This window comes from Enhydra lutris, unplaced genomic scaffold (genome assembly GCF_002288905.1).
Source record: "Enhydra lutris kenyoni isolate GAN:26980312 unplaced genomic scaffold, ASM228890v2 scaffoldscaffold37, whole genome shotgun sequence".
Lineage (NCBI taxonomy): Eukaryota > Metazoa > Chordata > Mammalia > Carnivora > Mustelidae > Enhydra > Enhydra lutris.
Genome location: NW_019154121.1, coordinates 25207093 through 25223299, shown reverse-complemented (window position 1 = coordinate 25223299; position 16207 = coordinate 25207093). Strand labels below are relative to the sequence as shown.

General features: G+C 46.5%; 1 protein-coding gene across 1 annotated transcript in view; it reads right to left on the bottom strand.

Moving 5' to 3' along the window:
• The window catches only part of LOC111154452 (contactin associated protein like 2), a 2043877-nt gene that overhangs the window by 121474 nt on the left and 1906196 nt on the right, over positions 1 to 16207 (bottom strand). Inside the window, exon 21 of the mRNA XM_022514057.1 lies at positions 6726 to 6819. Coding sequence (XP_022369765.1) covers positions 6726 to 6819 — 94 coding nt within the window. The remainder of the gene's footprint in view (positions 1 to 6725; positions 6820 to 16207) is intronic.

The window sequence follows — 16207 nt, the reverse complement described above, 5'->3', positions numbered from 1 at the left end:
CATAGAAATGCATGGTATACGACACGGGATCACTACATACTTGCCTAGTGATGGCTGAATAAAAACAAATAATGTTTACTACACACATACTATGCAGCAGACCCTGTGCTATCTCTTAAACATGTTATTCTGTTGAACCCTGTGAATTATGGACTGTTCCTATTCCTAGGTTACACAAAGGGAAAACAGAATGTGCAAGACGTTAAGTGATGATGCAAAGTCATACAGTCTGCAAGTCAGAAATGAAGAATGAAATCCCAAGTGTATGATAGCAAAGTTCTGCTCTCAGCTCTGTCAGGATAGGCCAGGCTGTGCCACAGTAACAAACAGCCCCATAGTCTCAGTAGCTTAAAAGAGCAAGAGTCAGTCTCGTCTTCCATTCCCTTCCCTTCCCTTCCTCTTTCCCTTCCTCTTCTCCTCCTTCCCTTCCTTCCTTCCTATTGATATGTCATGAGTTGACAGGGTTCTCTGTTCCTGGTGGTCACAGAGGGATCCAGGTGATGGAACCACCATAGTCTTCAGGTTTTCCCGTCCCCATGACAAAGGGACAGAAGGACTCCACAGACTCTTGCACCAACAATGAAATATTCTAGTCCAGACATTGTGTATGTCTTTTCTACTCATAACTTTTTGGCCAGAAATACTCAGTGAGCAGCATAATGCTTACCACAGTATACCACCTCCCCAGTGAATGGAGACAGAAGTATGCCATTTCCTGCTGAAGGCTTTGCCAAAGTTCCAGAAAGTTTTGGAAAGCCCTAGAATAAGGATGTTTTATCAAAAGATCATAATATTCACATTTTAGGATGTAATGCAATATAGTTCCTATCCAATAGGTATATCTCCTATCAGAGTTATTTTAAATAATGGCGGTTTGGAAAATATTACGATCTGGGACTCACAAGACTTACAAACCCTATTAAATTCGAATGGACAGATGTTCACTTTTAATTTTGCCGCCACTGACAAATAGCAATGCTCAGTAAAGCGCTAGTTGCCCTGCATCAGTATTCAATTTCTTCCAAACACAGCTTCTCAAACTTACACAGAGGAACTGTTGCCTTTTTGTTATAATATAGATTTACCTTATTATGATTTTGTATTATAGTGATTTATAGCATTGGCACAAATAGTTAATTTGAAAAAATTAATAAACAAGGGCTCAGAAATACCTTTCTAAAATTAAAATTACAACGAATTTGCTATCCTGAAAGCAAAGGCTGCCTATTATACTAACATACAGCGACATTCTTCTCATCCACATCTCTACTGCATCCAGAGCACGGAGGGATGTATGTCAAGGAGTCCTGAATCGAATTATCCTGTCAGTTTTCACATGGAACAGGAGGAACTTCTCCCCTGTAATGCTGTATTTCTCACCTTTTTGAAAAAAAAAGTTACTCCCATCACAAATTATACTGTTTCAAGGGTTTTTTAGGCTTTCTCTAATCTGGCCTCACTCCATCCAGAAAACTCAAAGTACAGAGGAATTTCCAGTGAGCCTTTGTTGAGGACTCTCCATAGTGGGGAGTCCACTCAAAATGGCGGCTGCTCATTCTTCAACAGCGGTAATTATCGGGAAGTTCTTGCAGGGACCGAAGTCTTGCTCTCACTAGTCTTCTCTGGTCCTGGTGAGTCAGCCTCTGCAGGGTCTCACCTGTCCAGGTAACAGCTGTCAAAGACTGGAAATGGATTCTCTCATGCCTTTTTAATCATATCTTAATATCCCCAGGCTTTCTTATTTTTCTTTGTGGGGGGCCTTTAGTTCATCTGGGCTTTTCCTCAGAAGATTAATATCTATCTGAAAATGAGGTGCCTAGGAATAGGACATGACATCCTGCTGGGGTCTGACTGTACTCTGCTCAGGACATGATTCTCTTATTAATGTAGCTCAGTATAGTACTATTTAAATATCAATCACCACATAATACTGGCTCACACCAAACTCGCCAGAAAACCAACCCGAGTCTTTTTCATGATACCAAGGGTCTTCCGTCTTCCATTTATGTCTGTCTTTTTCTTCTTCCTCTTCTTCTTCTTTTGGTTGAATGCAGGAGTTTTTAAGTTTATGTTCATTGTATTTCATGCCATTATTTTATCCTATCTTTCTAGGCCATCAAGAGGCTTTTGAAGTGTTTTTTTTTTTTTAATTACCTAGCTTGTTAAATACTCCTTTCATTAGCTATGTGTCATTTGCAAATTTAATGACCATTCTATTTATATCTTTTTCCATTGATAGAAATGTTAAGAAAAGGGCACCTGGGTGGCTCAGTTGGTTAAGCATCTGCCTTTGGCTCAGGTCATGATCCCAGGGTCCGGGGATGGATTCCCACATTGGGCTCCTTGCTCAGTGGGGAGCCTGCTCTCTCTCTGCCTGCCACTCCCCACTGCTTGTATACTACCCCCCACTCCCCCCACCCAGCTGCCATGTCAAATAAATAAATAAATGAAATGTTAAAAAAGAAGTAAACAGGGATCCTGCTTTAGGTTCCACTTATCTTTCTCTCCCTTGACTTAAAGAGTTTTTGAGGTACTATTAAACCTGTTGCTGAAAATCAGATACATAAAGTCTGTGACATCACTCAGCTAGTAAATGATACAAAATGGATATAACGACAGCTGGTGAAATTTCTTCTTTGTGAAACTTTGTTGCTTGTGATTCTGATTTCCTTCTAGAAGGACTCAGAAAGGGAGCAATCCACTCTAAAATTTTGATGTTGGCTGACAGTGATCACATTTTTATTTCTAAATAAACATATTTCTTCCATTCCCTTTAGAAAGATCACACTTGTCCTTGACGAGGTAGTCTTTCTTCCATCCTTTTTCAAGCATTGCTCATCAAAGAGCCCATGTGAAGTCCTATTATTTATTTAGCTCCATCTCCTTACCCTTCTCTGATAGGATCGGTTTCTGATCAGCAGCTGATCCAACAAAGCGATAACTTGGGAGCATCCATCTCTAGGGGGTGTCGGACCTCACTAGAGTGCGCGAGGGGATCCGGCTGAAGTTCAGTCTGTCCTTACAGGTGAATATTTACAGAGCTGGTGAGTGCATATTGGCCGGTTCTCACTGAAGTGAGTGTCGCTTTCAAAGGGGAACTTAAAAAATGTTTCTCACCAATCCGGCTTCTACTAAATGGCAAAATATTTGAGGAATATTCGCCTCAGGAAGTGGCCAATGGTTAGCCTCCCCAGGTGCCTACAAGTCTTTGTGGCCCTCACTATGATTCCTTTGACTGTATTAACAGAATTTGTCTTCAGGGTATCAGCTCCCCTCCCTGCTTCTTCATCCTTCTGAAAGAGCAGGTGTTCTCAGGAAGCAACGCATAACTCTTGGTGTCACACTCCTCTCAGTTCAAATCCCACCTCCACCAAAGACCAACTGGCGGACTGGAAGCCAGTGGTTCTCAGCTGGTGTTGACTTGGCCCTGCTGGGGACTTGTGGCAGTGTCTGGAGACATTTTTGGCTGTCGCAGCTGAGGGATGCTCCTTGCATAAGTTGGTAGAGCCCGGGGATGCTGCAACTGTCCCATGACGCATGGGACAGCCCCCCTCCCGCCCGCAAGGAACTGTCTGACCCAAAATGGTAACAGTGCGGTGCTGGGAAATTCTGCTTCAAGGAAATAGTGTAACCTTTCTCAACCATGGTCCCTTCCTCCGAACAATGAGGGTAACAGAGGTCTGGGTGACACTGGGGCAATTACACAGAGGATTCTGCTTACAACACAGACCATAATGACTGCACAGATGGCATCAACAAAAGGCAATTTTTTTCTTTCTTTGTGTTGTGTTGGGTACTTCCTAAGATGTTATTAGCTTAATACTAAACGAGTAGTTCATTTACTCTGTGAATAATTTTCTGAGGACTTTCTATATGCTAGGCACTGATCTGGCTGCTACAGATTGATTAGTTAAAAACAAACAAACAAACCAACAAAAACAGTCTGTGAGAATCCATCCCTCGGGGGTTTCAAGGAACGTACCTAAGGGTTCAAAGCTAATGAGAGGCAAGGCCTGGATTCAAATAAAACCAGTGACTGTGGACCAATGCTGTGTCCCCCGCAAATCCTGTGTTGAAATCCTAACCCCCGATGTGATGACATTAGGAGGTGGGGACTTTGGGAGGTGATTAGGTCATGATCAGGGAGCCCCCATGAATGACATTAGCGCCCTTGTAAGAAAGGACAGGAGGGAGCTTGCTTCCTTTCCCTCCACTGCATGTGGACACATGGAGCAGACGGCCACCTACCAACCACGGAGAGGGGCTCAGCCAGACACCTGATCTGCTGGCTCTGGACTTCCCAGCCTTCAGAACCACAAGAAATGTCTGTGGCCTACGCCTCCCAGTCTGTGGTATTCTGGAACTAAGACATCAGCTCTGCCTGTTTCCAAAGCCTACATTCTCTGTACTCCATTATTATTGGACACCTGCTTTCAGAAACACCAGACTACAAGGTGTCTGAGAACCGCAGATCTTGCCTCCGTGCTGATTTCCTTTGACTGTATTAGCATCGTCATCCCACTGTCTCCCCTTTTCAATGGCATGCCTTCTGTTTCTTTCCCCCTTTACTCTGTATTAATTCAACAAATGGTTCTTGAGCGCTTGCTCCGTTAGGAGACAGTGGGATGACAAGTCACTGCCTTGGTCCACATGGAGCTCCTGGGCTGGCATAGACAAGAGTCAGTATCTAGGGGACATCGGTGTCCCGGGCACCGGGGGCAGCTCCTACCTTCCTCTCGTGTGCATGATGCCACGGTGCCATCTGACCTTGGGATCAGCCACTTCCTTACAGGTGTTCCCATGTTCTTGACATAACTCGTTGCCACGTGCTTGGTTGGTTTACGTGCACAGCAAAATTGTCCTCTGGGGTACAGAAAACTCTGGGTGGACCCTCCTATGCCTGAGGTTCAAGTTATGAATTTCACTTGGCACAGATTTATAGCCCAGTAAATTCTCAATTACAGAGGATGCTGCCTTTATGATGTTATTTGTTCATGACCTTGACGGTCCACGCTACAATGTATATTGTAATTTTGCTCAAGTGTGACTTTAATCACACAGCCTGAAATACTGATGAGCCAGACAGTGTTACTTCTAGTGAGGGGACTTAGCAGTCCCTCAACATTTCTGTCAAAATGTGATGTTGTGACTCTCATGAAGCAAGGAGTCCACTGTTTCAGGCGTGTGCATGGCAGATGTTACTCTAGGAATATCACAGCCCAGTGTCTTTGGGCGTATCAGACTGTCTTAGTGTGGAGTTGGTTCTGATGGGATGATTACGGCCCTGAAAGGATGAAGTAACATTTTCAATGGTTCCTGACTGAATTGTAGGAAAGCCTGTGGCGAGATGCGGGCGCTCACCAGTGTCTCAGGACATATGATGTCTCCCAAATGCCAAGGCTCTCCTCCACTAAACGGCTGTCTCTAGTTGATGAATGGCATCCCCTGACCTCCGGCTGCCTCCCTTCTGGACAAGATCTTTTGTTCTGCTTGAGGCCGTGGACTGTCCTCAAGAGAGACCCACCTTCAACACTCCACTGTACCACATCCCAGTTCGGTAACTTTGGGGATGGGTTCTCTCGGGTTGTTTCCTCGTCCTACAGATGGGGCTGATCATCACAGGTCTTGCTTCCTTGGAACAGTTGTGACATTTAGTTGTCACATTTACACAGGGAAAATGTATAGCACCATGCCTACAACGTAGGAGGGGGGCATGAATGTTCAGCCATCCTTCCTTTCCCACCTGTCGACTGAGCGAAGGGCCCCCTTCCATCTTTTTTCCCCAGGATGTGGCCTTTTCCTCTGGGGCCTCGTGTGCGGCTCTGCTCATCTGTAGCCCTGACCTGCAGTGTTCCTGGTTCTAAGTCCAGGAACTTACAGCTGCATCTCCTATTCTCTTAATTATCTATTCCTCCCGCCCCCATCTTTTAGAATGAGCACTTTTTACAGTTAATGACATTCTGACCACCACTACCTGCTGGACACAGACTCCTCTCCTCCTTGGCCGACCCACTACCCACCATCTTACTGTTTCCATTCTTGACTCACAGTATAAGCTCTCATAGTGAAAAAAAAAAAAAATTCTTTCATTGACTCTACATCAATCACTTAAAAATATGTAACCAATCACATTGGAATTTTAATTCAGATGGTGCCAGTCTATGGTAAGAAAGGGGCAAGAGTGACTCTCAGAGTCACAATCACACATAGGGTTGGGGGTTCTGCCATCATCTTCCAATCCTCGTTGGCCTTCTAATTCGAAAAAGATATCAGCCAGCTTTCTCAGAGTGAGAGGAAGACAGAACCATGTTGATGTGCTTAGACAAAGTTAAATACTGCTGGGAGGAGGGGGTCTCAAATAAATCAATGTGTAAATTTCACATAAAGCACCAGGGAGCAGACACTTGGCTTTACCTCTGTTTTAGCGTCTGTCGCACACCAAATGATGTTGGTCCCATGGCCTTCACCGACACAGAAGCCCCAACCACCAATCACAACGTGTTTCAAAGGCAAAACACCCCAAAGATGATCCGATAACACCCTTCTTTTCTTCCACATCACTGAGAAAACCAGCACACCCTCTTTTGTACTGAGAAGGTGTTGGTGATTGAACCAAGGGCAGAAATCGACCTGGTAACTTAAAAATCCAGATTCACGTCACCTAACAGAATTCTTATACCAAACATATCCTCATCAGACGTTTATACATGAAACAGAATTCTTACCTATAACTTTTCCTAGAAAGAGCGACTTCGGAGAATTGAACAGTGTGTCAGCAGAGCTTGGCAGATGGTAACTCACAGAAGGATAGTGATCGAGCTGCGGGAAGAAAACAAGAGACACTTTCAGAAGACTGTTGCTAACTTGCCCAGGAATCCAGTCTTCCCAGTGGGATGAGTCCCTCTCTGAACCCTGGGGTCTGGATACCTTCCTTCATCGGGGCGGACTCTGAAATACTGGCCTCAACAAACACGAAGCCCGTCTGTTCCTTCTCTGGCGTTATTTGACAACATTCTGAGCTTGGTAAGTGAAGCCTCTTTATAAATTGTTCTTCAGCTTATGCACATTTTCTCTGGATAATCTGTGCACATTTTCTGCTGGATTAAGATCCTTGCTCATTTTAATAGAGTAAAATCTGCTTGATCCGATCTCCAGCATTAACCCTGAGATAGAAAATGCTGCATCTGTAACAATGAACTTTCTTTAAGATCCACTTACTGTCCTGTTGTATTCGCCTTTCCATACCATCAGCTTTCAGACCAATACTGACCTTCAATATGTATATTCAAATATGAATATGAATATATACATAAATATATAGTCAAATGCTGAAATTCAAATTGGGTAAATATACATGGTGGGTTTTGTTGTTTTTCTTTTTTTTGCTTATCAAGAGGATGCCCCCACAGGGCAGGGACATTTGAGCCTGGAAGGGGATAAAGGCACATCTGTTCTAGCTGGGCTGGTTCCTTCCGCGTGGCGGTGAGTTTGCGGTAAGGGAGAGAAAAATGAAACAAGTGCAAAGAGCTTACAGATACTGGCTCCCAGAGCAATGCACATTTCTGATTCAATTTCTCATGTACAAAGTACAGATTCTGGGGGCACCTGGGTGGCTCAGTGGGTTAAAGCCTCTGCCTTCGGCTCAGGTCATGATCTCAGGATCCTGGGATTGAGCCCTGCATCGGGCTCTTTGCTCAGTGGGGAGCCTGCTCCCCCCCACCGCCTCTCTGCCTACTTGTGATCTCTGTCTCCCTGCCAAATAAATTAAAAAAACAAAACAAAACAAAAAACAAAGAACAAATTCTGGTGTCCCAGAATCAGTCTGTCTTGTCCTCTGAGCCCCGACATGGGTTTTCCTGCCTTAGCTGTCCTTTTACAACTCATACAGGCTAGTGGTGTTTCCCCCACTGGGAGCACCTAGAGTTTTCTGTGCCCCTTTGCATCCACTTGTGGAGAATCACTTTTGTAGCTTCTCGCTTTTCTGAGGTGAGTTTTCTACCTGCTCAGGTAAGCATCATGTGCTGTGGGGGGCAGCGGAAGCACTGTGCTCCTTCCCAGCACAGGCAGGCTAGCAGCGGCCTGCTGAAGGCGGCAGCAACGCCCCAGAAGCCGGACCCACTCCCGGGTCCTTGCTAGTAGCCGCTGAGATGGGCAAAGCTGTGGGAAGCTGGGCTGCTGGAAACAGTGCTGGGAAGTGAGCTCATCTCACTGGCCACATGGAGAACGGGCTTCCTGGAGGAAGGCTCCTTCATCGTGACTGCCTATCTCCACCTGACTCCTGAAGTGGCTTACGAGAAACCGAGAGGTTATTGAAAGCAGGGGGCGGGTGCGGTCAGAGTCAAAGACTTATCCCATCTCAGGAATTTCGGGGACATCTGACCCGCAGAGCCAGTACCGTTAAGTTATGGTATAGCATTGTAACAGGTTCAAAAAACACTGTGAAAGCAAACACTGGTATGATCAAGTATAATTCTGAGAAGTTTTCTATAATTTTAAGTGCATCATTAACAAAACCCTTATTCTGGCCAGAGAAGCTTAGATATTTTAAATCTCATCAAGTTGCTACTCCGGGCGTTAAATATTAGCTAGCTACTTTGGCGCCATCTGGTGGTGTATATGGGAAACTGCCGCTGTCGCTCCGCTTCTGTGGCCAAAAAGTTTTTGTGGTCAAAAAAGATAACCATAGAATGCCAACATAATAGGTTACTCTGAATGCTTCACAGCCATGATTTTTCCCTAAATACTTTTTATACTTTTATCTGTCTTGCTAAAGAACTTAAAAATGGATACAAACAATATATTGTCATTATAGAGAAAATAATAGTATAGATTTACTGAAAATAACCCCCACCTGGTCATATTAGTTTTTTTTAAATATTTTATTTATTTGAGAGAGAGAGAGAGACAGAGCATAGAGGGAGAAGGAGAAGCAGACTCCCTGCTGAGCAGAGAGCCTGATGCGGGGCTCAATCCCAGGACCCAGAGAGCCTGACCTGAGACGAAGGCTGTCACTTAACCGACTGAGCCACCCAGGTGCCCCGATAATTAATTTTTTATCAAGTCAACTTTTTAATGTATATTCTTTTGATTTTTTACAACAACTGGATGGAACCCAACTACATACATTGTTTTGCATTTACTTTTCCTTACTTAAAGACGTATTGTGAAATTCTGTGATTCGATAAACAACTACATCATTTGTCATGAATGACTGGTATTCCATTTTATGAATGTACCGAACTTAATCTTAAAAACTCTAAAATTTCAGTGCTTAGACTTTTAGATTTCTTGTGTCTTTTGGTCCAGTGTAGTGTCAAGCACATAGTAGGTCCTCAGTAAAACTGTGCTGACATATATTCGAGGAACCAGTAAAGCAGTAGGCACAGTGAAATCAGTCCCGGATGTGGCCTGACCCACCAGCGGGGTTACCTTCCTTTCCTTAACTGTTTGTACGGATCCAGACCAGACAGGCTTGGCTTTTGGGCAGCCATTAAATAATGTTTGTGCTGTGCTCACAATGAAGTAAATTCCTACTTTTGTCTCCATAGGTTACTTTCAACTCTTCCCATTCCTACATATACGCAATTGAGAACCTGGACCAAAAGCTAAAATTTACATTTATTTACATTAAGTTTGTTTTGTTTCAAGGCAAAAGTTTTTGAATCTTGATTCTGCCATTTAGAATATCGGGGATCCTGCCTGGTTCTGATCTGTAAACGTCTCAAACTCCCCTAAGTCTTAATTCATGCGGGAAGGGAGGTCCGCCCCAGCCACAGGCCCGGGGTGTGATCGGTCTGTGACCGTGCAGCCCCGTGACAAGCCCTCTAGATGCGAAATAAGAGGCCCTAGGGACTCCCCCGCACCCCCGCACCCCCGCGGCCCACGTGTTGCCGGAGGCCTTCTGGCTCCTGCCACATGCGCATGTGCACACCGCCCGCTGCCACGCGCCCGCATCCCCACCCGCACCCCCGAGGCTGGCTTACTGCTTATCCAGCAACCAGACCAGCTCCAGGGGGGCCAAACCAGAACCCTCTGCTATCTGGAGGAAGGAACCAACATGCCTTCTCCAACGACGTCGGATACCTCCACGTTTGTCCTTGCGGGGGGCCCCCTCCCTCAGCTCAATGCGGGCTCAATGAACTTCTACTGGAGCTTCCCTCTATCAAGAATATTCCGTTATTGTAGTTAATTCTTGTATCCAACACCCCATGTTTAACCAACTGCGTGGTTTCTATCTCTGATTGGACCTAGACATCTCTTCTAGGAAAGGAGGAAGCAGGTATTGAGCAACTACTGTATGCACCGGTTGCTAGGCTTTTCACATCTTACTGTATATTGGCTCGGTGTTCCCTTCTGGTAATACAAAAAGCATCCAAAGTCAGAGCAAGTGGCAGAACCGTGTTCTAACCCAGCTACATCTCGCTGCAGAGACCAAATGGGAAGCAGCCAGCGCAGTCTCCAGAACCAGCCCAAGCATCGAAACTCGCAACTCGGGAAGAGGCTCCCGGGCTTTTCATATTTACATTTGAAGGAGAAACTGCAGTAAATCAGATAAGGCAAGAAAAGCGCATCCTGCAGAAGCCTAAGGACACGTGTCACTGTATCATTTCCCTCCTGTTGCCAGGGGGCCGCCTCTTTCCGAATGAGCCCCGGTGCATTCGCCATGGTTAAGTGTAATAATTTCAAGTTAATTTCTTTGGGGTCCGAGTGAGCTATTTTGCTGTACATTTAGCTGGTGGTCATTTCACTGGCAGTTAAGAGGCAATAAGAGATTGTGTAATGGAGGCCCATTAAAATTAAAGACTGCGACTCTGTGAGCCCCCGAGACCTTAAGGGAGCACTAATTGGTTCGGCATTAACCAGGATACTGACTCAGGCTGGGGCACGCGTCCTACACATTGAGTCGAGAGCTTTAATGTTTGTTCAGGTATTATTTCACCATTTTGGCTCATTTCCATTTTGAAGCCACAGTTGGCCTGGGCGGGGCTGGAAGGGATGTCACCAGCCTTGCTGATGATCTGGGGGGACACGGAGGAGCCGGGAAGGAACGGAGAAGAGAGACTGAGCAGCCTGGACTCAGTGTCCCCGCAGGAGGCGTCTGCCCCACCAGATATGAAGTGACACAAAATATTGCCCCAAGGGCGAGGGCGTGTTTCCGGGGCTCTGGACAAGGGCCAGGGATGTCCTGCCTCATTTCCTAACCCTTTGTTTTGGGGACTACGTGGAATTAGCTCAGACACACTGAATTCAGAGCAGACCATCTTGATGGATGTTTTTATTCCCCGCTGAAGGCCGGCCAAGAGGAAAGGCCACTGCGAACAGACATCAGGGGCGAAACAACCATCAGCTCATCTCATCCCTGACCCGTCTCTCCCCCTCCCTACCCTCCTGAAATTCCCCTGGATATTACAGGAGAAAGAGTTTGAAGAACAGGGACCATCCTTTCTCTCCCACCTTAACCTCATCCTGCCTTGAGGGGTGGGGGGAGGGTCCACAGATGGGTCCCTCAGGGCTCAGCTGTTCACAGCCAAGAAAGGGAAAGAGCAGGGCACAAGCCCCACCCCAGGGGTTCAGTCACTTAAGTGTTTTGTGCCTCCTGACTCCCACTCACTGGTCCCGTGAATGGAGAAGACACAGTAAACGTACACGAGAGTAGGCGGCAAAACAGTGGCGTTTTCATGGGTTTGCCACCAGCCACGGGGCTGTAGTCTGTCCTTTCCTGTCCCCTGGCTAGATGGTGACTCTGTGAGGACAAGGACTGAGCTCTGCCCCTCCACCTGGCCTGCAGCGGCTTCAGAAACCCAGAGCAGTGGGCTGAGCAGACAGGGAGGGAACACTCCGCGTGTCAGATCCTGGGGAGTAACCTCACCTTCGGAGCTGGGGCTGTTCCTCTCCTGCAGGCATTATCTAGTAAACCTCCTGGCCCTTCTAGGACCTACCTGAAATGGGCCTGTATCATCTTAGGTGCTGAGCGTTTAACACATGAGTCATCTCTGGCGGAGCACATGGATGTGTCCGCGAGCACGCTTGCATGTTTAAGGCCAGAAACCCTCGATTTTGGTTCCATCGGAACTGGGTTCTTCGAGGAGGGCTCTGTGGGTGACCCAGTGATGGGAGCCCCCCGAGAACCTCACGGCCACCAGGTCTGGGTGAGTACACCTGAATGCATCCTTGAAGACGGATGGCTGATCTGTGACTCTGCATCTTTATGCTTGGGGACACTCCCTGCTGTGCCCAGAGCCTCTGGGGGTGGATGCTGGCCCACTACTCAGTGTAGCCCGGTCTGGGGACCACAAGCGCCTCATCGTGGGGGCCGGCCTGCCGGCCTCTCCCCGGCGCATACAGTCAGGCCCTGGGAGACCGTCCCTCCAATTCCAGGAACAAGCAGGGTTGCGGAGGGTAGGGGCCCCCTGGGATGCTGATCCGGTCAGAGGGCACACTGCCTTCTGCCTTGATTTGGGCCCATATGGCACATAGATACTTAAAGAGAAGAAAAAGGCCAAGGAACAATTTCCTCTGCAGCGGAACCGTGGGACGCACGAGAACCAGCCAAGCAGTCCTAGCTGCTTGGTGACGAATGGCCTAGGTTACGCAGCCGGCCTCTGCGAGTGTGGACTTAAACGAATAACTCAGTTACCTGCAGGGACATGGGCTGGGGAGCCTTTGTGTCTTCAGGAGAAGATCAGAGGAGAAGGTGGCGTCTTCCTAGAGCCAAGAGAGGAAAAGCAGAGCGTTCTCTTCCTCCGTTTTGCCTCTCTGCTCTGACCCTAGTCCACCTCCCCAGCTCAGTCCTTTGGATGCACCGTGTTGTCTTCCCCACGCTTCACTCTGAGCTTGGAGGTGCCGTGTCCTTCCCCCCGCAAACGCTTCTGTTCTCCCTTCACCAGACACAATGGAGGACTTCTCAGTCTGGGAATTGGTATCTGAGCACTCACCTTTCACTGGTCCTTCTCCTCAGCACCGGGCCCTGACGAGCCGGGCTCAGCCACCATCGCCTTAGCCCCTTCCCTTAAGCCTGCGCCTGGCTCTGGGATCCTTCTACTCCAAGACAAAGCAAAGTAGACTTTGCCTCCACAGCTAGGAACGATCCAGCTGAGGCCACTGGCCCCAGGCCTTTCTAGAATGGATAACACCTTGCATATGGGAGCTGGGGGTTTTCTCCAAGCATGAGCCAGCTGGCCGTGGGGAGGCCAACAGAACAAATGGCTGGTCTTCATTGATTTTCTCTCATTCCCACACCACCATCCCCAACACCTGGTTTGCCACGGCCTCGTTTCTCTTCTTTGGAGGGTGGGAAGGGGGGAGACTTGTTCTCCTGTGAAAGTCTCTATGGGGACTCTCAGATTTCCAGTGGGAGAGAGGAGGTGTGTTCTGCGGGAGGGAGAACAGGGCTGGGATCAGGTCCTCGCTCTGTCACTCAACAGCTGCTGACATCCAACGAATCACAAAGACTCCTTGGACTTCAGTTTTCCATTTATAGAACAAGGAGGTTGGGCCAGATAATACTTCAGCTTCCTTTGAACAGGTCTCACTAGTCTGGCCTAACAAGTAGTGTTTTTGTGGAAACACGAGTCCCTGGGGCTTTGAGCAGACTCCTGCTAAAACGGGGCTCCCAGGCATAATTAGGAGGTGTCCTTCAGCCCATGATTCACGGCAGCCGATCCTAATTAGGGCGCAGGGGAGAAGAAGGGCCACCCGGGCTTTCTATAAAGCTGGGGCAAGGTTCCCTCACATTCAGGTCCTAGACCCACACGTCCTAACCAGGGCCATCTCTGCCGTATGTATGTAAGTTTCTCAGCCAATGTGGCTCCTCGTATTCAGCCCTGAGTCAAGACTTCAAGTTCACAGACTAGAAGAGGTAGCATCAGCCCTGAACCAATATTAATAAACTCAGAAGGAAGGTTCTCTTCCAGAAAAGCTTAAGGCTTAAGAACTACAGGATTTAAGACACAGATCCTTCCTTGCTTTATGTGTGAGTTATTTCTGTCTCAGAGATGTCAGGAGGTTTCACTGATGGCTTGATAAGCAATTTGAAAATGAAAGGCTGATAAGTCCTTACGGCCGTTGTCCTTATGCCATCGTTACTATGGTGATGTAACTAGTACAACAGATCTGCCTCAGGAGGTCCAGTGTGACTGGAGTTCTGTGGTACTGATGCAATTAAAAGAATTAGTGAGTCTATTAGGTGATTTATGTTTTATATAAAAAAAATCCCTCACCATAGTAAAAAGGAAAAGAAATTAGCTCTCAAATGTTGATCTGCTTCCCCTAGCCTAACACTCCCCCTACTGGAAAAACACCGAATACTATTTAAAGCATAAATTGTTAAACACACACACACACACAACTGATTTTGTATCAATAAATCTGTATAGTCTTTATAAATTTCAATGAATAAGAGAAACTATTCTCCTTTCATAGCTGATATAGCATTTCTTTAACAGCATTCATTTTCTTTTAAAGCATTACTTACTTTTATATATGAAAGAAAGCATGAGTGGGGGTGTATGTGGGGGTGGTGGGGAGTGGGCAAGGGGAGAGGCAGAGAGAGAAGGGGAAGCAGACTCCCCCTGAACAGGGAGCTCGATCCCAGGACCCCAAGATTATGACCTGAGCTGAAGTCAGATGCTCAACCAACTGAGCCACCCAGGTGCCCCCAACAGCGTTAATTTTAAAGACTTTTACAGGAGGAATGACCTAAACCCTATACAGTTTTTTCAAAGAATCTGGTCAGAAAATCTAGGTTGTGACTTGCACATGAGAATTCAAAAGATAAAGGTAAGGCTTAAAAATCCATATCTGAACTAATCTCTAGTAATTACACCTCCATGTTCCTTCTTAGCGATCTAGTATGAGCATAGCTCGTGGTTTCTATACACGTTCATATATAAAGTCACTTCAGTAACCATTGAATTGAATCATGACATATAGTGGGTGGTTTAGGTAATAATTTACATCATTAGCGTCAAGTAAATCATTTCAGATGGCATATTTTCCTGAAGAGCTCAAGGCAAAGCACATTCTGGGAGACTGTAAAAAGACTTTCCAGGAGTAAGGAAAAACAAATAAATGGTTCATAAAAGGGAGAAAGAAAACAAAGAAATAGAGCACGAAGCAAAATTAGAAACAGTTGGTTTTGAAAACAGGTATTAACATGTTGCTGAAAGCATATAATGTAATGGCAAACATTTTAATATTTAAGTATAAAGGATAATGAAACACGAATGAGAGCAATGATGGGAAACAATGTAGACAGGACAAATATGATCGAGGCCATTTCTATTTTAGTCTTTATTAGCCCCGTAATCTCAATCTGTCAAGCATGTGTTTTCAGGGGTTGTTTAAATTTGGTTCCTGGTGGATTCTGGGCGAGTCATGTGGGGGAGTGTTAATGAGGCCATCAATAAAGACGATGTATTAGGAAACATCTGTCTAGTGAACTGATAAATAGCGAAACTGGTGGTAGTCCGGTGTGACTGATGTTACTGGTGTCATATTGCTTATCTGCTGAAGCTGGGACTGGTCGGAAGTGGGGGGCTTCTCTGATTGTTAGGTTCTCAACATGGCACCCTCACTGCCACTGGTCCAGAGACAAGGACTTTATTTGAAGATGAGCACCTCCCAGAAGGATACAATTGATCAGATCTTTGGAAGTGAGCACACTCCCTAGAGCAGCGGGCAGCAACTGCCCATGCACACTCCTAAGAAGGTTACACCTGCCCAGCTGTGCACCTGTCCTGTAGGCATTGAGGGCATGGGCGACTGATGATCATAGCGTGACCTGACATGGAGGGGGTTTCCCCGTGGGAAAAGGGAGACCCTGGCATAAGACTCTAGTCTTATATAAAGTCTTATATCCTTATATCCTCTTATCTCCTTCTAGGACTCCTAATACCTAATGCCATGCAAGGACTTCAGATGATTTTATTGTCCAGCCACTGTGTGAACTGGGCCAGGAGTGAAGCCGAAGATATGCGGAGGGTTCCAGGGGATTTAAGCCTGAGCAGCTGGAAGGATGAAGTAGCCATCAGGTGACATTGGAAAGGCTACAGATGATGGGGGTTTGTGTGGGGGTGGGGTGGGGAGCAGGTATGGGGTTGAGATTTGGAAATACTGAGTTTGAATGTTTATTAAACAACCAGCAGTCAGAGTGATGTGTGAGAGTCTGGAGTTCTGGGAGAGGTTCGGGTTGAGAGAATAATTTGGG